The sequence below is a fragment of the Corvus moneduloides genome, chromosome 19 (assembly GCF_009650955.1).
Source record: "Corvus moneduloides isolate bCorMon1 chromosome 19, bCorMon1.pri, whole genome shotgun sequence".
NCBI lineage: Eukaryota > Metazoa > Chordata > Aves > Passeriformes > Corvidae > Corvus > Corvus moneduloides.
The window spans coordinates 2638310-2664637 of NC_045494.1; the positions used below are offsets into that span (position 1 = coordinate 2638310).

At 54.9% G+C, this 26328-nt stretch overlaps 1 protein-coding gene and 1 long non-coding RNA gene across 2 annotated transcripts; one reads left to right on the top strand and one right to left on the bottom strand.

Annotated features, from left to right (window-relative positions):
* Positions 1–6880: 6880 nt before the first annotated feature.
* Positions 6881–9287, bottom strand: LOC116453629. The gene is made up of 2 exons (XR_004243869.1): positions 7175–9287; positions 6881–7072 (listed from the first exon to the last, which is right to left on the bottom strand). It is a non-coding gene; the product is annotated as an uncharacterized LOC116453629 (long non-coding RNA).
* Positions 9288–9717: 430 nt separating this feature from the next.
* FAM20A (FAM20A golgi associated secretory pathway pseudokinase) lies at positions 9718–26124 on the top strand. Its single transcript, XM_032129287.1, has 11 exons — positions 9718–10052; positions 14835–15019; positions 15174–15224; positions 15798–15876; positions 16982–17074; positions 18498–18613; positions 19201–19381; positions 19685–19794; positions 22309–22390; positions 22464–22523; positions 25468–26124. The coding sequence occupies exons 1-11, from the start codon at positions 9748–9750 to the stop codon at positions 25730–25732; spliced, it is 1527 nt and encodes a 508-aa protein (XP_031985178.1). The 5' UTR covers positions 9718–9747; the 3' UTR covers positions 25733–26124.
* Positions 26125–26328: the final 204 nt, after the last annotated feature.

The following is a 26328-nucleotide window of genomic DNA, read 5'->3' on the forward strand; positions in this document are numbered from 1 at the left end:
TGCACCCCCCAAACCCCCCATCAGAAAAATGGATAATTTAGAAAACGAGAAAAAACTTCAACCACAACTAAAACCGAGGCTTTTCTCCTCCTGTTCTTTGAGCCATTTGGCTCCCAGATGTTTTTAAGAGCTCCCAGAGTGTGGGAATCAGAGCCAACAGGGCACCCACACCATGGCCAAGGGGAAAACTTGCTGTTCTGAACTCATTTTGGGTGCATGGACTGAATGTTCATGTTTTGTGCAGTGAAAAACACCGAAAATGGTGATTTGGAAATGCAGGAGGCCCCATCCAACCCACACAGCACAGTGCCAGGGTGGAGGAGAGGAACAAACACCTTGGCATGACCCAGATCCGATGGAGAAGGTGGTCACTTCCAGCTATCCAATAGATTTTTGCTCATCAGCTGGTTCCCTCTGTGATTTATTTTTGACTCTGGAAGCGCTTGGGCCAGCTGGTGTTTTCCCTGAGCTGACGCAGCTGCAAATCCCATGAGGAAGGTGCAGACCAACCTCTGAACCCCCTCAAAGAGACATTTTCCATGTTAGAGACAGGATCCCACTTTCTTGAGCAGATTTGGAGCACGGGAGAGAGAGAGGGGAGGTGACCTTGTGTGAGCCCAGCAGTGCCGAGGGCAGGTCCCTCACCCCTGTGAGCCCAAACTGTCCCTCTCCCATCACTCTGTGGCCCTCAGAGATGGCTGCAGGGTGGCCCAGAGGAACATCTGGAGCAGCAGAAAGCAAAGAGATGATTCCAGCAGTTTGCAGGAACAGCTGGGGCTCCTCTCACTGCCAATTAAAGAGTTGCCCTGACAGTTTCTTACATAAATATCAGACATCCCCACACATCACCAGTTCTACCAGGCAGGACACAAATGACAAGGACTCCTCAGCTTTTTGCTTCCCACCATCACAGAAGCCTGGCTACCAAGGGCAGCATGAAAAAATCCCTCTCTGTGGTTATTGCACACAGCAGATGAACAAATCCACCTCACTGGCATTGGCCTCTGAATGAGCAGCAAGGGCAGAAGAATGAAAAACACAAGGACAAGCACAAAACCCCCCCAAGAGCCCCTGTAGCTCACTGGAGAAATGGGATTCTCTGGAAACGACTTTGGCTCCAGCTGAATCCATGTGTGAACCAGAACTGAGAGGAATAATTCACTGTGCACTGACTTTCACCATGGGCCCCGAGATTCAAATCCATGTTCTTTCCAAATGACTGTAATTTCCAGCCCATCTCCTGTGATGAGGTACACAGCCAGCTCGAAATTCCCCCACGGCACTTGAATAAATACTTTAACCTGAGATATAATTTACTAAGATTTAAATGTGAGCTCGGGAAGATCTATTTCTGCTGCAGGAACTTGTGCTAAAATTGGCACCAGCCCTCTCCAAGGCTTTCTCCATCCAGAACACTGGGCTTGGGGGGGAGAATCTACCTGTGTCCTTCTCCATGGACTGCAGAGACTTGAAAATATGGAGACAAACAAGGTCAGAGACGTTTTCCACTCCTGGAGACGCTAGGAGAGGAGAACAGGCATTAAACACCAGAACCTGCAGCCCAGGTGCCCCCTGATCTCACTGGTCCTTGGTGGCAAAGGGTCAATAAGGATGTCAGGGAAGGACAGAGCTGAAAAACAGCTGAATTTTCTGCTGATAAGAGACCCCTCCTTCTGAGCCTTATTAAAACTATCCTGGCTATTTTCTTGCTTGAAAAAATGTCTTAACTGCCAGTTCTCCAGAAAGACTGGGAGTTTTCTGGTGTGAAATGGGATGAACCAAGGGTAACTGACCCCTACAGCAGCACTGGAGGGCAGGTTCAGCCCAAGATCATTGCTCTGGCACAGGAATTCATGTTTAAAATCCTGGGGGCATTTTACACAGAGACATTTGAACCTACACAGGATCCCAGCATCGTAATTTCATTTTAATTTGATCTGGGCACATGATTGTGCTGGAAACAAACACAGATTCCTGGGAGAACACTCCCAGGCTCAGCAGGAATTCTGTTACTGCAAGGGATTCATGGATTCTCCTTGGATTATGTTCTACTGGCAGAGAACCTCAACGCTGGTGCTGCTTTCCAAGGAAGTGAGAAAACTGGAAGCAAAGTTGATGAGCAGTTAAGGCCCAAACAGTGTGATGGTCAGAAAGCCAGAGGAGGTGGCAGGTGATTGGTCAGGTCGTGATCACCCCAATCCTGCAGCCACATCCAGCCCAGCACCATCAGGAATGAGCTGTTGCTCTCTCGAGATCCTTCCCATCTCCTCCTTTTTTGTTGTTGCTTCTTTCTTAATTTCTGCCCCAGTTATTGCAGAATAAGCTATTGAACGAATCCCTACATGAGCGCTGTGTCCCAAAATCGTGTACTTTTATTACCCAACCCTGTGTCCACAGAGACACCCCCCACCACAAGAGTTACTGCCACCAGTTCCTGTGGCCAGCACTGAGCCAAGGTTAAGGTGACCCTGGTGACAGCAGAGATTAATAAGGGCAGGAAGAGGAAAAACAAACACACACACCCCCTAAAAAAACCTCTGAAAAAGCTGAGCAGGGCCGTGGTGTCCCAAAGGCTGCCTGGGAAGAGGAAGGATCTTCCCCACAGGCTGACACTGTGCTCACACACACCTGCCCAGCTGCTCTGCAGTTTGCTTTTGACCATCCCAATTTGCTGGTGCTTTTAAATTAACAATTTCTGCTCTGGACTGAGGATGAAAGGGCTTTTCCCCCTCCCCTTAGTATAGCAAACACTGAAAACCAGTTTGGGATTGACATGTTCACTCCCTTTCTTTTCTTCCCTTGGCAGTTCTGAAACGTGAGGGTGTTTCCCAAAAGTCAAGGGATAGAGAGATGCTGGAATGAAACAGCAGAGGAGGAGGAGGAGGAGGAGGAGGAGGAGGAGGAGGAGGAAGGGGAAGGGGAAGAGCAAGAGGAAGAGGAAGAGGAAACGGAAGGGGAAGAGGAAAGGGAAGAGGAAAAGGGAAGGAGGAAAAGAGGAGAAGGGGAAGGGGAAGGGGAAGGGGAAGGGGAAGGGGAAGTTGGTTTCTCCTTCATCCCATAACTGATCCCTTGGCACTTCCAGTGCCATCCAAGGTCCTTCCCAAATCCCTGCTCTCACCCATAACATGCCCCCAGGATACACAAGCATCCATCCCTCCCTGCTTTAGCAGTTCCACTTTATCTTCCTATTAAAAGCCTCATTTCCCAGCCTGGGTGTGCCTGTGGTTTTCCCTGGGACAAGATGTGCCACTGTAAGAGCAAACAGTAACGAGGTCATAGAATTTCCTCTAAATAATTGAAATCAGTGTTCCTGCAGACACAGAGGAGTCGGGCAGCCTCCTCCACAGAGAGACACAATGTACAATTAACTCCTGAGGCAACTCATTAGCTACTGGAAATTAATGCTGCTCTTTTCTTTAGAGTATTTGCTTTTGAGGATAAAGATGTCCCAATGTCCACCACAGCCTGCCACGCCCCAAAACTGGAGATTGGCTGTTTTCTTTTGTGGTCTGCATGAACCAGTGCTGGGCTGAGAGCTGGAAGTTTGGGATCCATCTGTGACTTTCCCATCACTGGAAGGAAGCACAAAGCCCTTCATTTTCTCTGGATTGTGCACAATCCTTGTCCCATCCGCTATCACGCTTTTAAATTATTATACAGGGAGTCCCCACCCCAGCCCTCAGTGGTTTTACTGAGAAACTGGTGGGGAGAGGAGCTATTTCAAGATTTGGAAAATGTTACAGCAGCTCGAAGAGAGGTTCAAACCCTCTGCCCTGGGTTTCGGGCCTGGCCCAGCCAACAGCAAAGGGAACATCTGTGCCTCTTCCCAGCCCTTATGCCTGGTTTCCACTGCACTGCCTGCTAACAATAGACAAATAAAATAATAAAAGCTCCTCTCTTCAAAAGCCATTAAAATAAAATAAAAACCCTCTGCAAGCAATCTGTGTTTTATCTTCTTAATGGCCCCAAAGCCTCCAGTTGTCCACAAAAACAATTTTACTCAGCAAGGGTTGAGGAATATTCCTTTCAAATGGTGCACCAGATATCCCATGGAGACCACTACACAGTTAACTACCCATAAAAGTAATTCCACAAACTAAATACTCATTAAATAGTGCGTGAGCACAGCCCGGCGTCATTTGCAGACGAGGAATGTGATTTGCTGTAATTTAACCTTTAATGACACCAGCGGGCTGTTCCTGTCTCCATGGCAGGGGCAGCTCCAGCCAGCGAGTCCATTGGAGAGGGATTGTTTTGTTTTCTCTATCTTGGAAATCAGATCCCATAAACTCAGCACAGGCTGAGCCCCTGCCCGGCCGGCCAAAAACTGCCGCTGTTGCTCAAGAGGTTGGCGCCGTTTTCCGGTCAGTCCCAGCATGTCCAAGACAAACAGCCCCGTGTCACCCACTCTGCAGGGACGTGCAGGCAGCCCAGCCATGTGCAGGACACCCTTCTCCACCAGCTCTGCTTGCAGAGCTTCTCCAGGCTCCCAGGGTTGGTGTCCATCCGTTGGATTTCAGACGGGAGTGCTGGGAGCCTTCTCAGCCCCCACACACCACACAAGGGTTCATGACTCACCCCACCCTCCTGGAAGAGGATGGTTTGGTGTTGGGATTGACCATGGAAAGCTGACAGAGCTCCCTAGGATTTTGCTCCCAGCCAGCTCCAGGGATGCTCAGAGGGAGAGAGGGAGGGGGGAAACAAAGCTGTGCTGGAGGCCCCAGCACACGAGAGCCGCTCGCTTGGACCATGGAGGTGCTTTCCTCTTGTTTGTGCTTAGCTGTGCAAGTTCACTGCCAAGTGGGAGAGGATCTGCCCAGATTCCTGAGCCCTGAGCAGCTGGGAGCTCACCAAAGCCAAGGGATGAGCCTGGAACAGCAGCCAGGAGAGGTAGATGGAAGGAGGGAAATGAAACCACTGATGGAGCTGCTGCCAGGGATGGGGAAGTGTTAGAGGTGCCATGCCTGGGGCACCTCTTCCCTTCTGCCTTCCCTGTCCTGCAGTGAAGGAGGCTCCTGACCCCTTCCTGCTTTGCGTGTTCCTAAACATTGCCTTTTATACCCTATAATTGCATTTTTGTACCAAAAACCCTCTGGAGTGAACGCACTTCCTCTCTCAAGACTCCTCTCCAATGCAAGTGGAGAGGCACTAATTGCCCTGTCAGGGTCCCCAGGGCTTTCTTCGTTATTGTCAGCTATCGAAAATGTGCTCTTAATTTAAGCACTTAGCCCAAATATTTCGTTTTTAATTACAAGCTGAGACAGAGCGTGAGACAGCCCAGAGCAACAGCAAGAGCTTCTCCCACCGATCCCAGGGAGGGATCTCACACCGTCCTGGGGGTGGGAAAGCCCCAGCCCTGGGGGGTTCAGGCAGAGGGGAACCCCCAGAGAGAGGTGCCACCTGCCAGGAAAATAAACCCCAGTCCTGGCATGAGGCTGTGCCCTGGGTGGGAGATGGCCTTTGGGGACCATGATGACAACCAAAACAACCACCATCACCACCATCACCATCACTGCCACCACCATCACCACTATCACCACCACCATCACCACCATCACCATCACTGCCACCACCAGCACCATCACCACTATCACCACCACCACCACCACCATTGCCATCACTGCCACCACCACCACCATCACCACCACCATCACCACCACCACAAGCACCATCACCACCGTCACCACCGCCATCACCAGCACCATCACCGCCACCACTGCCATCACCACCACCATCACCACCATCACCACCACCACCATTGCCATCACTGCCACCACCATCACCATCACCACCACCACCATCACCACAAGCAGCATCACCAGCATCATCACCACCATCACTGCCATCACCACCACCATCACCACCATCACCACCACCACCATTGCCATCACTGCCACCACCATCACCATCACCACCACCACCACCACCACAAGCACCATCACCACCACCATCACCGCCATCACTGCCATCACCACCACCATCACCACCATCACCACCACCACCATTGCCATCACTGCCACCACCATCACCATCACCACCACCACCACCACAAGCATCATCACCATCGCCACCATCACCGCCATCACTGCCATCACCACCACCATCACCACCATCACCACCACCACCATCACCACCATCACCACCATCACCATCACTGCCACCACCAGCATCATCACCACCACCACCACCACCATTGCCACCATCACCGCCATCACCGCCACCACCACCATCACCACCGCCACCATCGCCACCATCACCACCGCCACCATCACCACCACCATCACTGCCATCGCCACCAACCACCACCATCACCACCATCACCACCATCACCATCGCCACCACCACACAGGGAGAACATGGACCTGCTGCTCTGAGTCCCAGCTGCACCAGGACCAGGAGCAGAGCTGCAGGATGTGCTCCTGGCATGTCTGTGCTCAGGCACGTCTCATCAGTGAAGCAGCAAAGGCAGAACTTGGCTCCTCCAACTCATATTTTTCTTTCTTTGTAATGTTGTGTAGCTGCCTTGGTGTTTAATCCTCATAATTAACGGCAGTGAGAAAGGGATAATGCTCATCTCCTCTCTTTTGCAAACATTACAATCTGCAGGGTGGGACCGGGGCAGCTCTGCAGCATTTCAAATTAAAAGGACAAAAAGCAGCAGACAGAGGCATTTACCTTTTGGCAAGTAAAAGGCGTCTCTAAGGAACATGGTTTTAAATCCATACTGTGTGAAAGAATTTAAATTACATACTTACAACTCCAAATATTGTAAGCTGCGTGTCTGGAAAAACAGGAGGAATTATCCTTTGTTTATTAAAAAATGACTTTGAAAGGACCTGGCTGGCTCCTATCTGAAATACAAAGGAAGTATTTCTTAACCTGAGATGTCGTCGTACGTTTATTTAAAGCTTTAATGATATGTTTTGGGACATCATCTATGCCTGAACATTTCTCCACTGCAGTTGTCTGGAAGAAGGAGCTTTTTTTCCCCCCATCTTTAAATAGTAAATGAGGCCAATTATCTCATGGTAATTCCAAACGGTAATTTGGTTCCGCTGGAGCTGTCAGTGGCCTATCAAAGCAATATTTCCAGGTTAATTTTAGGAACACATCCACCCCTTCCAGCAGGCTGGGATGAGCTCTGCTGAGCCCAAGGCTGGGAAGTGACGCTCACCTGCAGCCCAGGGACCCTGGCCGGGCAGGAAGAGCCATGAACCAAGGAAGCAGAACATGAGGAGATGCCCAGGGATGTGTGTGGGACAAGCTGCAGCAGGATCCCCCCTGCTCCAAGGGACTCCAAGCCATGGATGAACAGGGAAGCATCGCTGGGCTGGCACTGTGGCACTATGGGGCATCACTGAGTTGTTCTAAATAATAATAACAGTGATTTTGCATTGCAGCCTGTTGGGAGCTGGCAGTCCCCAATGCTTTGGGAAGGACTGTAGCACTTCAATTTATTACAGATTAATGGGATTGATTTATTACTTTTTGCTTCTTTTTAATTAGCCTCATTAAAAGCCGAACAATCTTCCTGGAGAACATGCAAAGAGCAGGGACACGGGCCCAGGCACTGCTGGTTCCTGGTGCCTTTGTCCAGAATTAGCGTTGCAAACCAGGAAAGATTTATTAATGGTTCCCGGGGGAGATTAGCAACGGGGAAACAGCTCAGGGAGGATTAGGAACCAAGCAAGTATCAGCCAGTTTTTGATGGAGTGTTTGTCAAAAGTTGCTCTTTGAGTTTGAAGTGAGTCCATGAGCTCCCTTCAGCAGCCACGGAGAGGGGCTTGCTCCTGGGGATTCATCCGGGTTTGCTGAATTCCGGGGTTTAACTTCACCTGGGTAATCTTTTCTAAAGTAAGTTTAAAAAAAAAAAAAAAGAGTAAGAAGAATCCTGTTGTTAGTCCTAGGCTGTTGCCTAATATCGGGTTTATGATGTCACTGTTTGGGGGAGCTGCCAGCTCACCCGGCCCGTGCAGGGGCTGAGGACCGGGGTGTCCCCGGGCAGAGTGTGCAGCTGCAGCACACGCCCCTTTGCTCTCCCCTAAGCCACCCGACCGGCGAGCTGGCGGTCATTTCCCCCTGTTTACATCCAAGTTTATGTCCTGAAAGCTCCTTCTCTCCTCCTGAGGAGGATCAGCTCTGAGGCTTCCCATCCTGCAGACCCCAACCCTGCACCTCTGAGCAGTGCCCCTCAGGCCTTTCCAGTACAGGCAGGACCATAAAATTTCCCCTTTTGGCACCTCGTGTCTGGTTTAGAGCCTGAAGGGCTCCAAGTGCAATCATTTTACCAGGTTTGTCCCCAAAGGGCACAGAAGGGGGGCACAGCTGGTGTCCCCAGAAGCCCAGCAATGTGGGGAGCACATCCCTTGCTCCCAGTGATCCTTGCTGCCCACAGCAGCACCAGCTGCAGTTTGTGCTTATGATTTCTCTGTGGAAAACACGTAAAATTTGGTATTACAGAAAAGAAGTTCAGAGCCAAAACCCCCCAACCTGAAACCCAAACTCTTCAAATATCAAAAGATCGAGCAATTTTGAAATTGCATTTCTAAAGGAGAGTAAGAACCGTCTTCCAAAGATCGGGACACCAAGGGGACAGATGTGCTTCAGGTCCCTGCAGCCACAGCCCAGCCCAGGGGATCGTTTTCTCTCCCCCCCGCCCCGCCCCGCCCCGGATCAAAGCAGCATCTCAGACTTCAGGACAGATGCTCGTCCAGCAGCCCCTCCGATGCCGTTTTGTCCAAACCCCCCATCCCAGCGCACTTCCCAGAGCCTCCCCTCGCCGTGCTGCACGCAGAACCGAGCCCTGCTCCAGCCAGCTGAAAACAAAACCGACTTTTCCCCCTTTCTGCAGTTTATTTTCTGTTCCCCCTTCAGCACAGCGCCGGAGCCGGGCCAGTCTGGTCACGCTCCCCCCGCGCACAGCCAGTTTCTCCTCTGCTCGCCCCCCTTGGCCCGGTGCTCTCCGACCTGTCCCTTGCTGGGCTCCGCACCCCGCTCGCAGCCGGGCTCTCCGTGCCCCCAGGACGAGCGCGATGAGTCCCAGCCCAATCCCATCCCCACGGCCCGGCCTCTCCCAGCAAACTGCAGGGAGGAGTTTCCCCAACTATAGGGGTTTTTTTAGGAATTAAGAAAAACAAAAAGCGGCGTCTGAACCATCTGCCAGCGAGCACCGCGGAAGGGCTGCAAGCCCGGCTGTGGGGGGACAGAGCCCACCCGGGCCCTGCCCGCAGACACCCGGAGGGCTTCGAGCACCCCATCCCCGCGCCCCGTTCCCACACAGCACCCCCGCATCCCATGCCCGCACCAGCAACACCCAGCACCCTCCAGCTCCTGCCAAAGCTCTCGCCAGGCCGACTTTCGCTTTCGGGAGAGGGGACGGAGCCCCGAAGGAGCTGGCGAGGAAGGCGGGCGGGGGACCCGCCACCTGCGCGGTGGCTGCGCTGGGCGAGCGGGCGGCGCTCAGGGGGCGGGCGGCAGAGCCCGGGGCTGTCCGGCTCGGTCCCCGCCGGCACCGGCACCGGGACCCTGTCCGGGGGAGGCTCCCACGCTGCCGTCCCCCCACCCACGCCCGCTCCCCCGCCCCGGGCCCCGAGCGCCCTGCCCGGTCCCCGCCCCGAGGTGCCCGCACCCCCCGGCTCCGCCGCTCGAGCTCCCCCGTGCGCCCTGCCCCGGGAGCCGGCGGCGGCGCGCCCGGCGCTGTCCCCGTCCCCGTCCCCGTCCCCGTCCGCGTCCGCGTCCGCACCGGCCATGCCGGGGCCGCGGCGGGACCGCCCGGCCGTGCTGCTGCTGCTCGGGGCGCTGCTGGCCGCCGACCTCTACTTCCACCTCTGGCCGCGGGCGCGGCGGGAGCTGGGGGGGCTCTCCCCGGGCTGCCCCTGCCCCGCGCCCCCCGCGCCGCGCCCGCCGCCCCGCGCCCCCCGCGCCGCCCCCGCGCTGCGCCGCCTCTTCGCCCACCCGCTGTACCGCGCCGCCCCGCCGGGCCCCGCCGAGCCGCTGCTGGGCGCCCGCGAAGCCCTGCGCTACTACCGGCGGAAGGCGGCTCGCTGGAACAGGTGCGTCCCGCAGCCGCGGCACCCCCGCGCCCGGCTCCCCGCACCGCGCATCCCCTGCGCGGGCAGCTCCTGGGCACCCCGCACCGGGCATCGCCTGGACACCGCTTTCCTGGGCATCTCCTGGTCACCTCCTTCCCCGGTAGCCCTTTCCTGGCTATTTCCTGGGCACCCCGGCATCTGCTGGCATCCCCTTGCCGGGCATCTCCTGGACACCTCCTTCCCCGACACCCCCTTCCCGGGAATCTCCAGGGCACCCTTTTCCTGGACATCTTCTGGGCACCCTCCTAACGGGTACCCCTGGCATGATCCCACGCTTCCCGGGCATTTCCTGGGGACCCCTTTCTTGGGCACCCACTGCACCGGCATCTCCAGGCCACCCCCTTCCCGGGTGTCCCCTGGGCACCCCTGCATGGGCACCCTGTTCCCAGATATCTCCTGGACACCCCTTTCCTGGCACCCCTTGCATGGGGACACGCTTCTCTGGCATGTCCTGGGCACCCCTTTTTTGGACTCCCCCTGCACCGGGATCTCTTGAGCACCCCCTTCCCAGGCACCCCCTGTGAGTGCATCTCACGGGCATCTCCTGTGCACCCCCTTTCTGGGCAACCCCTGCACAGGCACCCCTGCACTGGCATCCCCCAGGCACTCTCGCCAGGCACTCCCTGTACGGGCACCCCCAGGCACCCTCTCTCTGAACACCCACTCTCAGGTACCCCACAGGTACCCCACAGGTACCCCACAGGTACTCCTTTTCTGGGCAGCTCTCCTGGGCACCCCTCCCCTGCTCAAGCACCCCCTGCCTGGGAACGAACCCTTGGGTATACCCTGGCATCCCCAGTGCAGCTTGCTCTGGCTCTGTGCCCCACTGCCCTCCCCTTCACCCTTCCAGCCCCTCACGTCAGGCTGGGCTGGGCTGAGGGGACTTTGCCGGGACGCTCCTTCCTGGGGTGTCTCCCACTCTGCTCCACCATCAGAGCCCCACAGAAAGGCACCCCCATGTCAGAGCCCTCTTCCTGCTGCCTCTCCCAGTCCCAGCAGCAAGAAAACTCCCTCATCTCCTGCTCCTGGTCCTGCTCCTGGGGTGGGACTGTCACTGCCCTGTGGCCACTGCCCCGAGGGGGACGGTGACCCTCAGCTCCAGGCATCAATCATCTGCACCTTGACTCCCTGATCTAACCCCCTTTGCATGAGGGCTGGGGCCAAGCTGGAAACATCCTGCATCCCCCAACATCCCCCGAGATCCTCCCTGCACCCCAAGAACTTTTCTATCCATGCACAAACTCGGATACAACAGAGCACAGAGCTCCTGGTGTCACTTCACTGTCCCCTCTGTGGGACAGGACACCTGCAAGGGGATGACAGCATGTCCTGGGGACCACCCCAGGGATCCCTGTCCTGGCACTTCCCCACTGCCCAGGTTTGGTTTCCAGCATGGGAGCGGCCCCCGCTCCTCCCATTACCTGTGTGGTGTTTGCTGAGCTGCAGAGGCAGCATTCCCCAGCTCCCGCTCTCTCCACTTCTGTGCATATTCCTCCTATTTCTGTGGGACTCACCCGTGCTGGTTCCATGTGGGATTCGCTGGAGGAGATGATGGGAAGCAAAAATGGAAGGAACAAAGAAAGACCTTCACGGCCTGAGCAGCACCAGGGTCTGGAACCTCCTTTGTGCTCGGCCAGGGTCACCCCTGCGAGGCTCTTCCCTCACTCCCATCTGCATCCTGTTGAATCCTCTGCCACAGCACCTGGAATCCATGGATGGTGGGTTTGGGTATCCCTGGCTGTGCCACAGACCCACCTTGGTGCATCTTCTCAGAGCTGAGCAATGTCTTCTGAAGACATCAGGATTTGGGTACCAGGTGGATGTTTCCCAAGCAAAATCCCAGTGGGACACGGCTTGATGGCACCATCAGAAGCCCTGAGCACTTGCTGCAGCCTCACTTGCAGGACAGTAACAAGTCTGCATTCCCCAGTTTTATCCACCACTCTGTTGAAACATGGGATTTGTGAGGAAGCCATGGCTCCACTTTGCCTTCTGCCCCAAGGCTTGGTTGTGGTGTGGCTGGGAGGAACACGGCGATGCCATTTGTCCTTGATTGACTTTGCTTTGCACCTCCAGGAAGGAAAGGAAGGCAGAGTATTGATTATTCCTCAGTCACTTTGAAATAAATATATGGTGCTCATAAGTGGGTGAAACCCCCGGAGAGCTCGCACAGGCTGAGGTGACACAACTCCTCCTGCAAAAACCTGCCAGCAACCATCAGTGCTGCAAATTGAGTGCGTGATCAGGTGGCACTTGCCAGGGCTAGTGGATTTTACAAGATTGTTAATTTGCTGTGGGCACAGAGGAGTTTCTGCCTCACCAGAAGCACTGCAGAGCCTGTGTCCTCTCTGGTGCGGCTGGGGAAGGAGCCCAGGGCAGGGTCCTGTGGGACTCAGGAATCTATGGCTCTCTCTCCCACTCCATGGGTTCAACAAAGCTGCTGCTGCTGTTGAGTCCACAGCAGCTCCACATCCAGAGGCAGGCAGCAGAGGGTCAGGGCTGTGTGTCCATGGGCAGCCTCTCCTCAGCCTGACACGGTGACAGCACATTTCTCCATTGCCTGTGGATCCAACTGTTGGCAGAGCAGCTTTGGGAGCAGCAGGACACTCCTCTGAGTGGAACAAGCTGCAGTTTAACCCCGTTCCTCCAGCACAGCGTGTCTGCCTTCATTTCTGCAGCCAGATGGACATCAGCTGGACAGGGACTTGGCCAGCTGGAGCAGCCCCAGGACACGTCCCGTTGGGATACCCATGGCCAGAACCTGTCTTCCTCCACGGTGCTCCCTGCAAACTGGCTGCTGCCCGTCCTGTCTGTTCCCAGCACTTCAATCAGGACTGGGAGTTTGATTGCAGGATGCAGAACCAGCTGGAGAGACTGATGGCGATGCAGGAAGAAAACAGCAAAAAAAAACCCAAGACATCCACACCTCTTCAAAACAAAACAAAAAAATCCTTTAAAAACTCCAGAGCTTATTTTTATCCTTGAAGAAGCAGCTTCAAAACCACAAACTCAGGATTCTGGTGGCCTAGGCAGTGTCACCCCATGCTGTGCCCCCCCAGCCCAGCAGAGAGCTGGGAGCCAGGGTAACCCTAGGGCTATTTATAGCAGGGTAGAAATGAACCCTGGTTTTATATCATTATGCTTTTTGTAGAGATCTGGTTTTTTCCAGGGAAATATTTCAGGAATCCTGAAGGAAGCAGGGAGGCAGAGAGAGCTGTATTTTGGGTTGAAAGGCTGGGAAGGGCCTGGCTCAGCCGGAGCAGGGACCATGTGGGTGCAGGGCTGGGATCTGCCTCCCCTTGCATAACCACTGCATTTTTTTCCCCCTCAGTAATCCCTTGCTCTCTGCCACCCCGGGGGAACAGCCTGTGTGTATGGCAGGCAGGAGAGCAAATATGGTAAAATATTTGGGCAGCTTCCCTAGGGAAAAATCCTGAGTCATTCCTGTACATCACACCGGGGTCTATTGTCCCTGGCTGTGGCAGGGTTAAGGTTGTGCCTCACTTATCCACGGGAAACCTGGTGCAGGGCAGCAGGATGGGGGCTCAGGGCACTTCTGCTGGAGCTGGTGGAATGCCAGGCCCACATCCTTGGGCACAGGGAATTTTTTGCCTCCTTTGCAGGCAGCCTGAGTAAAGAGCTGGACTGGGAGAGAAATGCTCCAGCTTCCCTCTGACCATGCACACGTGGAGTTCATGCTGTGGCTGACCCAATCCAGTGGAAAGACAAACAAACTGGGAGAGGGAACAGGCTCCCATGAGCTGCACATCCAACCTGTCCCTCCAGTTCCTAGATGTCTCCCAGGATACCACTGGAACACCTCTGGGAAGGTTCATCCCCTCTCACAGCCGGACTGGACTAACCAGGCTCAGCCTGCTTGGATGGAGGATGATGGAAAAATCCCAACCAGAGCCCAGCTGCTGGGCTGAGCAGGGAAACAGAAAAACCACCCAGGAGCCCTTGCCAGCCCCCAGTGCCATTCCTTGGCTAATAAATGCATGGTCAGACCTCACTTGCTCAGGCTCTGGACGGGGTCTGGCCGGGCGTGTGGCCCTTCCTGCTCTGCAGCCACTCCGTCCCAGCCTTGGTTAATGTCCTACTCCTTATCAGCCCCCAGCTCCTGTTTGCTTTCATGGATGGATCCTGGCCCTTTCAGTGTACCCTGAGCTGCATTTCCCTTTATCAGCACTGGCTGCTCTGTACACGGGCCGGACAGTGTTAGTGAGAAACTACAGCTCCGTCCTCTGCTGACTGGAACAAGCGACATTTCAGTTCCACAGTCCCAGCCTGGAGGTCTCGAGGTTGAGGAAAATGCTGATTGAGTACAGAGATGGTTTTGGGTTATTACTGAAACTGGGAGGCTCCTTCAGCTCCAGCCACCAAAAAAAGGGTGGGGTTGAACCTTGATTTTAAGAGGTGACGGGCAGGATGCTGCCAGATGACCTCATAGCATCCCTGCTCACTGTGAATTTGGTCACAGAGGCAATTTGTGGCTTTTAGTGACCTTTTTTTCCCCCTCCTGTGACCTTCAGGGAAAAAACTTTCCCAGCTTCAGTAAAAAACTCTGTCAGAGATGGTCAGAGACTCTGACATGTCAGCCATCTCTCCCTGCCTCAGTTTCCCCGTATCCAGCCCATGCCCTGCTCCTGGCAGCCTCCCCACTCCCCAGCAGACTCCAGGCTCAGAGAAGGGAGGTTTTCCACCCCGTGACTCATCCTCATCCCCAGAACCTCTCTCTTCCAGGAGACACAAGCTCTACAGGGAGGAGCTCAACCTGACCTCCCCGGCGGCGCCGCTGCCGCTCCGGCCCGACGCCAGCTGGCTGCAGTTCCACCTGGGCATCAGCCGGGATGGGCTCTACCCCCGCTCCAGCCCCGCCGTCACCAGGCTGCTCCGGGACATGCAGGAATTCCCCATCATCAGCGCCGGTGAGCAGCCTCCTGCCACAGGGATGGGGATGGGGGCAGCTGCGTGGGGCTGGGGGGCTCCGGGCCCCACGGGTCCCTTCTTGGAGCCCGGGAGCGGGGTCAGCAGCAAGAGATGGAGCCTGGCGGGGTCTCACTGCTCCTCCTGCCCTTGCAGACTACAGCCAGGACGAGAAGGCGCTGCTGGGAGCCTGTGACTGCAGCCAGAGTGAGTGTGGCACTTGGGGTCCCAGCTTGCCCCTGCATGCCATCGCTTGGGCTGGCCCCAGTCCCCAACTCCTCCATCCTCACCTCGGCCAGCGACATGACAAGCCAGGCTCTGCTCCCTCCCGTTAACCCCAGCAGAGGCTGGGATCACAGATCATAAAATTATTTGGGTTGGAGAAGTCCTCTAAAATGATGGAGCCCAACCCAAGTGCCACATCCCCACAATTTTTTAGCACTTCCAGGGATGGTGATTGCACCATTTCCATGAGCAGCCTGTTCAGTGCGGGTATCAGGACACCAGTACACCACTGGTTCCTGCTGGGCAGGCAGGGAGGGAAAAGTCCCCAAGGGGAAGTAACAGAGGGCTGTTGGGAGAGGGGCTGGAGGGAGACCTTCTCTATGGCACAAGGGAGAGAAGGAAAATAACTGGAAAGAGAGAGAGGCGTAGCTAGAAGGGGTCATGGGATGCACTCACAGGGTTGGAAAGCCAGGTCGTGCCGGGGTGTGTAACTGGGGTGTTCCCAGGAGTTAACATCCCCTTTCCCAGGAGTTAACATCCCCTTTCCTCTCCCAGTCGTGAAGCCCAGCGGTGTGCACCTGAAGCTGGTCCTCAGGTTCCAGGATTTTGGGAAAGCCATGTTCAAGCCCATGAGGTAAGGCCAGCAGAGTCCCCTGAGCCCCTGCAGGGAGGGCTGCGATCATCCTTGGTGTGGACAGCCACACCACAGCCACACCACAGCCACACCTTCCCTTTCCTGCCCTCAGCTACCTGGGCAGCTGGAAAGGTTCCATTATTTTTCATTATTCTTGGCTGCTCACACCATCCCAGGAACACACGTGGATAAACACTGGCGTTCCCACACCGCTGTTGGTGTTGGAAATTTCTCAGTTCATGGGTGCCAGGTGGTAAAGGACCTTGGGACACTTGTTCTCCTGAGATCTTTGCCATCAGGGACTGCTCATTGCCTCCTTTTCCCCAGCTGACTTTGGGGTTTACCTTGGTTTTCCTTGGATTCCCCGGAGTGTTTCCAAGAAACAGCCATCAAACAGGGTTTAAATTGCTTCTGCACTCATTTGCAGCCCCTTGGGACTCTTCACATCTATTCCCTGTCAGTTTGCTGTCCCTGTGTGAGCAGAGCAGCTGGCAGCACATGGACCGGGATAATATCCTCACCCAGAAGGCAGCCAGCTCCTCCTCCATTGGTTTCCATCCACCTCTGCCCAGTGTCCATCAGGTCCTGGAGGGGAAGGAAAGCATCCACACCCTGCTGAGCCAGGAGGGCTTTCCTGTGTCATGCAGCTGCCTGGGACAATGAGCATCAAATTCCCGTGCTGCACATACTGGGGCACCATGTGACAGCCAGAAAATTCAATTTAATGCAGTTCCCACCTCAGGGATAGGAGAGCATTGGACCAGAGCCCTCCTCTGCCTCCCGAGGGGATGTGACAAACACCCACCTGAAACTCTGTCCTCAGGGGGTCGAAGCTCTGGCACAAGCAGATTTAAAGCCCCCAGCCAGCCTTTCTGCCTCCCTCACCCCCCTGGCACCACCAGGGTGCAAGTGCTGCTCCCTGGCACGGTGGGAGATGGCTCCAGCTCAGCACTGAGCACTTTGGGTCTGGCCTGGGCACTGGTGTGGCCACACAACGGCCGTCCCCAAGCCCACCAGCCGTCCCTGGGTGCACTGTCCTTGTGCCACCACTCAGTGTCCAGGCTGCCCAGCAGCTTGGTTAGGTTCACCCCCTGCTTTCTCCCAGGCAGAAACGTGAGGAGGAGACTCCAGAGGACTTTTTCTACTTCGTGGACTTCCAGCGGCACAACGCCGAGATCGCCGCCTTCCACCTGGACAGGTAGGGCCAGGCCCTGCCCCTGCCTCCTCCTGCTGGGCCAGCGCCTGCTGCTCTGCCCACGAGAGCTCTGGAAAAAGCCGTGCAGAGCCCTGCAGAGCTCTGGGAAGGGATTGCTCTGCAGCACCCCCGAGGAGCTGAGGTGTCATTTAGGGAAGGAGTGGCTCTGGATCTCATCTGGCACCCCAGAGCCAGCTTTGCCTGAGAAGCGATGAAGTCCAGGTTGGAACAGGTCAGATTCTCTCCTGGCTGTCACACTTTGTCCCTCCTCTGCATCCAAGTGCAGAGCTGAGCTCTGGGCACAGCCTGGGTGCCCTCCTGGGGAGGGAGGCACACACTCAATCAGCAATCAAGGTGTGCTTTGGGCTGATAAACTGCAGCGATGCAGTTTTAAGCCCTCAGATAATGAGCAATTAACCTGGCACCTCTTCCCAGCAGGGTTTGTGTTTAATGAAATCAAAAATACCCTTCTCAGAAGATGAGGGCAACAGCCTTTCTCCCCTCGGTGGGATGAGCACTGAACACCAAGAGAAGGAGATTCCTGATGGGCAGGTGGGGGTCTCCAGTTTCTGTGGGATAAGCAGGACTAAATCAAGTCCTGTAGCTCAGACTCCGAGAAAGGCAACGAAGGAAGCTGAATTCCCTTCCCAGTTCTGCCCCACCATCCCCACAGTGACTCTGCTCCACTCAGCCACCACCACCTCACCCCTGCAGCTCCCCCACCACAAAAAATGAGGCCAGACTGCTTTTGTGAAGTGCTTTGTGGTTTTTAGAGCTGAAAGATGCTGGATAAAAGCAAATAATTTTTTTCTCTCTAAACATTGCTCAATAACAGGCTAAATCCTGTTCTGTGCCCAATTCCCAGGAGCAGAGGGCATTACCCAAGGAGCCAAACAGAGCATCAGCCAGTTCACCCCGTGCTACTGACTCAGCAATCTGCAGCAGCTTCCCTTTGACTGCCAGGAATGCTTTCCTGCCCCAGGCCCTGAGGTTTTTAAGAGTTTTTTTGAGGAATTAGCTGGGCATGAGTGCCTCTGGAGGGCGAGTGCCTCCTCAGCCATGTTGTACCAGGATCAACATCCCTGCTCCATGTCAAAACAACATTATGGAAGGGCCTGAAGGGCTGCTTTGGCCCTTGGAGGGCCCTGTGTGTGTGCAAGAGGATGGGAGAAACCAAGGCAATGTTAGGGAAAGAGGCAGGAATCCTGGAGAACATCCAGATTGTTCCAGGCAGCAGCTATTAAAATACCAAAATCCAAACTGAGCTGCATTTCGGCCCAGGGGGCAGGGTGGCTTTTTGCTGGAAAGAATCTGGGTGCAGTGATGCAAAGGCTCCTGGTTCACTGATGGAAGGGATGAGGGCAGCACGTGCCACCCCACTGTGCAGCAACATCCCCTGGCACCACCCACTGTCCCCTCCGTGCAGGATCCTGGATTTCCGGAGGGTGCCGCCCACAGTGGGGAGGCTGATCAATGTCACCAAGGAGATCCTGGAGGTCACCAAGAACGAGGTCCTGCAGAGCGTCTTCTTCGTGTCACCAGGTGGGCGAGGGCTTGGCTGGCGTGAGCTGGGAGGGGGCCCTTTATGGTCTCCATGGTCTTTAAGGTCTCTTCACACCTAATCCCAACCTATGTTGGTCCGTGGTGGGAGGAAGGGCAGGGGCTGCAGGAAGAGGGGCTGCAGGACTCGTGCTGTGGTGCAGAGATGAAGTTCCTGGGTGAAACAAGCACAAAGACACGGTTACAGCAGAGGTTCCCTCTCCCAACTCCAGCTGGCATCATCTGCAAGCTCTACTCCTTTGGCCTGTTTTCTTAACCTTTCCCTTAGCACAGGACCCAAATCCATGATTGGGCAGGTTGACATTGGTGAGATGGATGCTTTGGGTTTTACCTTGTTTTTCCTTGGGTTCCCAGAGCATTTCCAAGGAACAGCCATCAAACAGGGGTTTCAAATTGCTCTGCACTAATCTGCAGTTCCTTGAGACTCTTCATGTCTGTTCCCCTTCCCTTTACTACCCCTGCCACAAGAACTAGTCACTGTCCCATGGTGGGGAAGGGCTCAGGCCAGGCCACCTTGCATCTTCCTGGAGATCACGGCCCCTTTTCCCAGTTTTCTGCTCTCCTTCCAGCCAGCAACGTCTGCTTCTTCGCCAAGTGCCCGTACATGTGCAAGACAGAGTACGCCGTGTGTGGGAACCCTCACCTCCTGGAAGGCTCCCTCTCTGCCTTCCTGCCATCCCTCAACCTGGCCCCACGGCTCTCCATCCCCAACCCATGGATCCGCTCCTACTCGTTCGATGGAAAAGAGGAGTAAGTGGGTAAATGATGCTGCATCCCACACCTGCACTGCAGGGTACAGACACACAGACAGACCTGCAGAAATAATCCAGGCGGAGGAAGGCTGAGGCTCAGGGTGCCCGTAATTAGTGTAATAATTAATGTAATGACCCTTAAAGCCTGGGCATTGGCTGCGTTTGAATCCAGTCTCCTGCAGGCACAAGGGGGGATTTATCTCCTCCTCCTCTACATCTTCACATGGAAGATGGGCTTGGGGAAATTTGCGGGACATGGCAGTAGCAGCTGAGAGCATCTCCTCTTCTCCATTTCCTGCAGGTGGGAAGTGAACCCTCTCTACTGCAACACGGTGAGGGAGATCTACCCCTACAGCAACAGCAACCGGCTGCTCAACATCGTGGACATGGCCATATTCGACTTCCTAACAGGTAATGATGGAGGGCGAAAGGTCCTTCCTTCCTTCCTTCCTGCCTTCCTTCCTTCCTGCCTGCCTTCCTGCCTTCCTTCCTGCCTTCCTTCCTTCCTTCCTGCCTTCCTGCCTTCCTTCCTGCCTGCCTTCCTTCCTGCCTTCCTTCCTGCCTTCCTTCCTTCCTGCCTTCCTGCCTTCCTGCCTTCCTTCCTGCCTTCCTTCCTGCCTGCCTTCCTTCCTTCCTGCCTTCCTTCCTTCCTTCCTGCCTTCCTGCCTTCCTTCCTGCCTTCCTGCCTTCCTTCCTGCCTTCCTTCCTTCCTGCCTTCCTGCCTTCCTGCCTTCCTTCCTGCCTTCCTTCCTGCCTTCCTGCCTGCCTTCCTGCCTTCCTTCCTGCCTGCCTGCCTTCCTTCCTTCCTGCCTTCCTGCCTTCCTGCCTTCCTTCCTTCCTGCCTTCCTTCCTTCCTTCCTTCCTTCCTGCCTTCCTTCCTTCCTTCCTTCCTTCCTGCCTTCCTTCCTGCCTTCCTTCCTTCCTTCCTGCCTTCCTTCCTTCCTTCCTGCCTTCCTTCCTGCCTTCCTTCCTTCCTTCCTTCCTGCCTTCCTGCCTTCCTGCCTTCCTTCCTGCCTTCCTTCCTGCCTGCCTTCCTTCCTTCCTGCCTTCCTTCCTTCCTTCCTGCCTTCCTGCCTTCCTTCCTGCCTTCCTGCCTTCCTTCCTGCCTTCCTTCCTTCCTGCCTTCCTGCCTTCCTGCCTTCCTTCCTGCCTTCCTTCCTGCCTTCCTGCCTGCCTTCCTGCCTTCCTTCCTGCCTGCCTGCCTTCCTGCCTTCCTGCCTTCCTGCCTTCCTGCCTTCCTTCCTTCCTTCCTTCCTTCCTGCCTTCCTTCCTTCCTTCCTTCCTTCCTGCCTTCCTTCCTGCCTTCCTTCCTTCCTTCCTGCCTTCCTTCCTTCCTTCCTGCCTTCCTTCCTGCCTTCCTTCCTTCCTTCCTTCCTGCCTTCCTTCCTTCCTGCCTTCCTTCCTGCCTTCCTTCCTGCCTGCCTTCCTTCCTTCCTGCCTTCCTTCCTTCCTTCCTTCCTGCCTTCCTTCCTTCCTGCCTGCCTTCCTGCCTTCCTGCCTTCCTGCCTTCCTCCCTTCCTGCCTTCCTTCCTTCCTGCCTTCCTGCCTTCCTTCCTTCCTGCCTTCCTCCCTTCCTGCCTTCCTTCCTTCCTGCCTTCCTGCCTTCCTTCCTGCCTGCCTTCCTGCCTTCCTGCCTTCCTTCCTTCCTTCCTTCCTTCCTTCCTTCCTGCCTTCCTGCCTTCCTTCCTGCCTGCCTGCCTTCCTTCCTGCCTTCCTGCCTTCCTTCCTTCCTGCCTGCCTTCCTTCCTTCCTTCCTTCCTGCCTTCCTGCCTTCCTTCCTTCCTGCCTGCCTTCCTTCCTTCCTGCCTTCCTTCCTTCCTTCCTTCCTGCCTTCCTTCCTTCCTGCCTGCCTTCCTGCCTTCCTTCCTGCCTGCCTTCCTTCCTTCCTGCCTTCCTGCCTTCCTTCCTGCCTTCCTTCCTGCCTGCCTTCCTGCCTTCCTGCCTTCCTTCCTTCCTGCCTTCCTGCCTTCCTGCCTTCCTTCCTTCCTGCCTTCCTTCCTGCCTTCCTGCCTTCCTGCCTTCCTTCCTGCCTTCCTTCCTGCCTTCCTTCCTCCCTTCCTGCCTGCCTTCCTTCCTGCCTTCCTGCCTTCCTTCCTTCCTGCCTTCCTCCCTTCCTGCCTTCCTTCCTTCCTGCCTTCCTGCCTTCCTTCCTTCCTGCCTTCCTGCCTTCCTGCCTTCCTTCCTTCCTGCCTTCCTGCCTTCCTTCCTTCCTGCCTTCCTGCCTTCCTGCCTTCCTGCCTTCCTTCCTTCCTGCCTTCCTGCCTTCCTTCCTGCCTTCCTGCCTTCCTGCCTTCCTTCCTGCCTTCCTTCCTTCCTGCCTTCCTGCCTGCCTTCCTGCCTTCCTGCCTTCTTGCCTTCCTGCCTTCCTGCCTGCCTTCCTGCCTTCCTGCCTTCCTGCCTTCTTGCCTTCCTGCCTTCCTTCCTGCCTTCCTGCCTTCCTGCCTTCCTTCCTGCCTTCCTGCCTGCCTTCCTTCCTGCCTTCCTTCCTGCCTTCCTGCCTTCCTTCCTGCCTTCCTTCCTGCCTTCCTGCCTTCCTTCCTGCCTTCCTTCCTGCCTTCCTGCCTGCCTTCCTGCCTGCCTTCCTGCCTGCCTTCCTTCCTTCCTTCCTGCCTGCCTTCCTGCCTGCCTTCCTGCCTTCCTGCCTTCTTGCCTTCCTGCCTTCCTTCCTGCCTGCCTTCCTGCCTTCCTGCCTTCCTGCCTTCCTTCCTGCCTGCCTTCCTCCCTCCCCACAGCCAGTACAGCCCCTTCAATGTGGGGGCACAGGGGAGCCCCCAGACTCTCCCCAGCAAGGGGAAGCAGCAGCTCTGACCATTGCAGACACTTCCAGCCCAGCAACAAATATTCCATGCAGGTCTGAAAGAAAGCTTGGGATAGTTTCGAAAATTCCCTGCAGGGGAAACTCTGTCTCTTTGTGTCCTTTTGCAGGCAACATGGACCGGCACCACTACGAGATGTTCACCAAGTTTGGGGACGATGGCTTCCTCCTGCATCTGGACAATGCCCGAGGGTGAGGCAGTGGGGGGGAGGAGGTCGGGAGGGGGAAAGGAGGAGGGCACCACTGAACTCTGCTTCACCCCCAGGTTTGGGCGGCATTCCCACGATGAAATCTCCATCCTGGCTCCGCTCTCCCAGTGCTGTATGTAAGTCCCAACTCCACCTTCCTTCCTGCCCAGGAATGTTGGTGCTCCTGCTGTCACTGGGAAGTCACCCAGGCCTGGCTCCATCCAGCAGCTCAAGGAAGACCCTGCTAATCCCAGCCAAGGGGCGGGCTGGGTGCTGGAGCATGGGAATCACAAGTGGAAAAGCATTCACTGACAGAGCAGGGGGCACTGTCCATTGGATCAAACTCTTCCAGAAAGTTCTAACAGCCTTTCCCAGCCCATCAACATGAGGTGCTATCAGGAAGCACAAATCTCCATCCAAAATCCGGGTGGAACTTCGATGCAGTTAATCAGGTTTCCTCTTCTCATGGCATGAAGGAGAAGCTCATAAATTTAACCCTATGTTCCCCCTTCGTTAATTCACATAAATCAGCAGCTGAAAGTTAAATTTAAGAGGCAGAAGCAGCTGCTCTTCCCTGGGGTTTCTCTTCAGGAGATGTGTAGCCTTTTTCCTTGCTGTACCTGCTCTTTGTCCCCCTCGGGGTGGTAACTGCACTCTCCCCACACAGCTTTAATTTTAAGAACTGTTATTTGTACTCAGCAAGTCTTTTCATTTCTAATTGCAGGCTCACAGGGAATCCTTCTCTTGAAATTTTGTGCAGTTTGAAATTAAGTCTGCCTCTTAATTTGATCTGCACACCGTAATATCCACAGGTCACATCATTCCTGTTCTTCCAGGTCCACCTCCCAGAAACCACTCTTAATTTAATTCTTGTGAAAGGCAGTGCTAAGAGGACCTGAACACCTTGTCATAAGCAAACTAGGGCCAGGAACACCATAAAAGCAACTCGTGCTGTCTGAGGGAGACACACAAACCCTCATTTCCCACAAGAGCCGATCCATTTGGAGTGGGAGAACACCTAAAAACCACTTGGAAAGGAAGAGAAGAGGTTTTACTTGAGTAAGCACATGGAGACCACAAATTTCAGCCTGCCCTGACCAACAGCCTGGACTCAGCCCACCGAGTCGCCTCCTTGCTCTGACACCAAGCTGAGCCACGTGAGCAGGAAAGCTCCTGCAGCCACTCCACGTGGGAGCTCTGGGAGCGCAGGGATGCTGCAGGCAGCCTGCTTCCTTCCCTGTTTAACACACCCACCTCATCCCCAGCTGAGTTCTGCTCCAAGTCTGGCTTCCAGCAGATTTGGGTCTGTATTTTTAGCTGCCTTTCACAGCTCCCAGCCCAGCCCCTGTCCCACACGTCGAAGCCTGCAGGTCTCCTCTCCCAGCACAGTGGTTGGCACAGATACAGACATGCCATGAGCTGGTCCTTTCCCTGAAAGCATCCAAACCCTCCTGGAGGCACAGCCAGGCCTGAAAACAGCCCTGGTGAGCCTGATGAAGTCCCTGGAAGGCTCGGGGTGAAACGTTCAGCAGTTCAGCACAGCCACAGGGTTACAGTGGGAGCGGAGCGGGGCCGGGGCAGCGTTTCCATCTCAGCCCTCTCCGTGCTCTGCCTGTTTGTTGTGTAACTGTTCCAGCACTCAATCAGCTGCTCCCCACGGGGTCAGAGCAGCCCGTTCTCCGCCTCCAAGCGCCGTCGCTGTTGGGACCAGAGCAAACACAGCTGGTGTTTACCCACAGCAGCTCCTGCGCCGGCCCTGCCTCGAAGGACAGCGCACAGATGCTCCGTCACATCTGCTCTGGGCACAGCTTTCCCGGGCAGCAGCAGCAGCAGCAGCAGCAGCTCACAGCTGGGGTTTAAGGCTTCCTTGCCAGCCCTGACACTTGATCAATTGATTATTTTATTTTTTCCAGCGGTATTAATGCAGGAAGCTGATGCCTGCCCCTGTGGCAGCAGCATCCTCCTTCCCTCATGCTACACGCACACAGACCACAGACACACACCTTGCTCAGCTACTCCTGATTTAGGTTAGATATGAGGGAAAAATTTGCCTGGAAAGGGTTGTAAAACATTGGCACAGGCTGCCATGGGAAACTGTGGAGTTGCCATCCCTGGAAGTCTTTAAAGGATGTGTGGGTGTGGCACTTGAGGGCATGGTTTGATGGTTCTGGGACAGCAGTTGGACTTGATGATCCTAAAGGCCTTTTCCTACCTTAGTGATTGCCCCCAGGACCTGGTACAGCCACAACCCTTTCCCAAACAGCACATGGCCTGCTGGAGCTGCAGAGATCCAGATCAACATTCCCAGTGGATGTCCTGGGTAAACAACAGCCACAGAAAGACAAATTCTGGAGTTGGCTAAAATGGATCTAACTACACCTTTTTCCACCTGAAAATTCTGGCTCAGCTGAATCCGAACGGTTCCCCACACATGGACCACTTTGTTTCCAGGATTTAAAGGGCAATGACTACAACCACTGATTCATTTCAGTATTATACACGCTGAAGTCAATACATTTCTGCTGAGGATTAAACAAATGATTTCAGAATACTTCATTTCATGCCCAGAAGCATTCCAAGGTTGCAGCTTTTCATCCCATTTTCTGTCAAAGCAAATCATATTTGAATCTCGGTACCCCTTAAGGTGAAAAGTCACACTTACATCAGTTCCAGGAAATATTCCCTCTTTTTTTTGCTCAGAGTTTTGACAGAAGATATTTTCTCATTCTTGCCTTATTATTTACCTCCCCCTCTGCTCCCGTCTCATAAATGTCATCCTTGGGGGATGGCACCACCCTGCAGGAACCTGGGGAACTGGGTCACCTCTGACTCACTCATTACCGAGAACTTCAGTCATCTTTATCTCTCTGCTGACAGAAATTTGCAGTACAAATACTCTGGGAAAACAAAGGCAGAAGTAGAGGTTTCTGCAAAGAATTTCATTACTCACCAAAATTAAAATTAAAGAACTTTCATTGCAAAGTTCTTTACATTTCGTCACCCATCTCTGCCCTCCTGCTGCCAAGGGGCTCAGCTGCTCTTGCTAGGAGCCACTAAATTGTTGATTTGTTTATTTTCCAGAATAAAGAGGACGACGTTACTGCGACTGCAGCTCTTGGCGGAGCCCGAGTACCGGCTCAGCGACATGATGAGGGAGTCCCTCCTGCAGGACCCCCTGGCCCCTGTGCTCACTGAGCCCCATCTCCTGGCCCTGGACAGACGGCTACAGCTCATCCTGGAAGCCGTGGGGAAGTGCATCGACACCTTTGGAGAAGCCACGGTGGTGGCCAACGACACCGCACAGCCCCAGAGCCCTGCGGCAGACAGAGCGAAGCTGGACACTTAAACAGAGCTCAGAGCCAGGGAAAACCCTGCAAGGCAAGTGGCAGCTTCAGGAACTGGTCATTTCTATCTACAAACACCTGCAGAGACTGAGAGGGGAAACTCCAGAAGATGAAGAATCACTCTGGGCTCCTCTGCTGGTGTTTAACCAGAGCTCCTGTGCTCGGCCAGTGTGCTGGCGTGACTGCAGCAGATCTTTACACCCCAAATACCAGCTCTGGGCTGCAAAAGCTGTGATCTCCAGAGCTGGAGTTGGCCGTGCCCTTGGGAGGGTGGGGGAACACCTGACCTTGGTTTGCTCAACCTCCACGGGGGCTTGGTCTTGCTAGAGAAGGACACGAACTTGACCTGAGGATGAGGGTTGAATAAAGAGATGCTAAGAGCATTTTCTTCTTATTAAGTCTTTGTTCTGCAATCAGGAGTGTGTATTTGAGGAAAGGGCAGCCCCTGCCACTAAGACAGGACATTGATCCAGCTTGGTCAGACCAAAGGGCATCTGCACGTGCTCGCTGTCAGGCCTGTGCTGCAGCAACGTCACCCCACATCGACCTGTGCATGTCACACAAAGCCTCACAGGGCAATAAAACCACTTCTCTTACC

Coding starts and splice junctions, on each gene's coding strand:
- FAM20A (XM_032129287.1), top strand. CDS start 9,748: ATGCCGGGGCCGCGGCGGGACCGCCCGGCCGTGCTGCTGCTGCTCGGG. Junction 10,053..14,834: donor AAGGCGGCTCGCTGGAACAG/GTGCGTCCCGCA, acceptor TCTCTCTTCCAG/GAGACACAAGCTCTACAGGG. Junction 19,382..19,684: donor TCGTTCGATGGAAAAGAGGA/GTAAGTGGGTAA, acceptor CATTTCCTGCAG/GTGGGAAGTGAACCCTCTCT.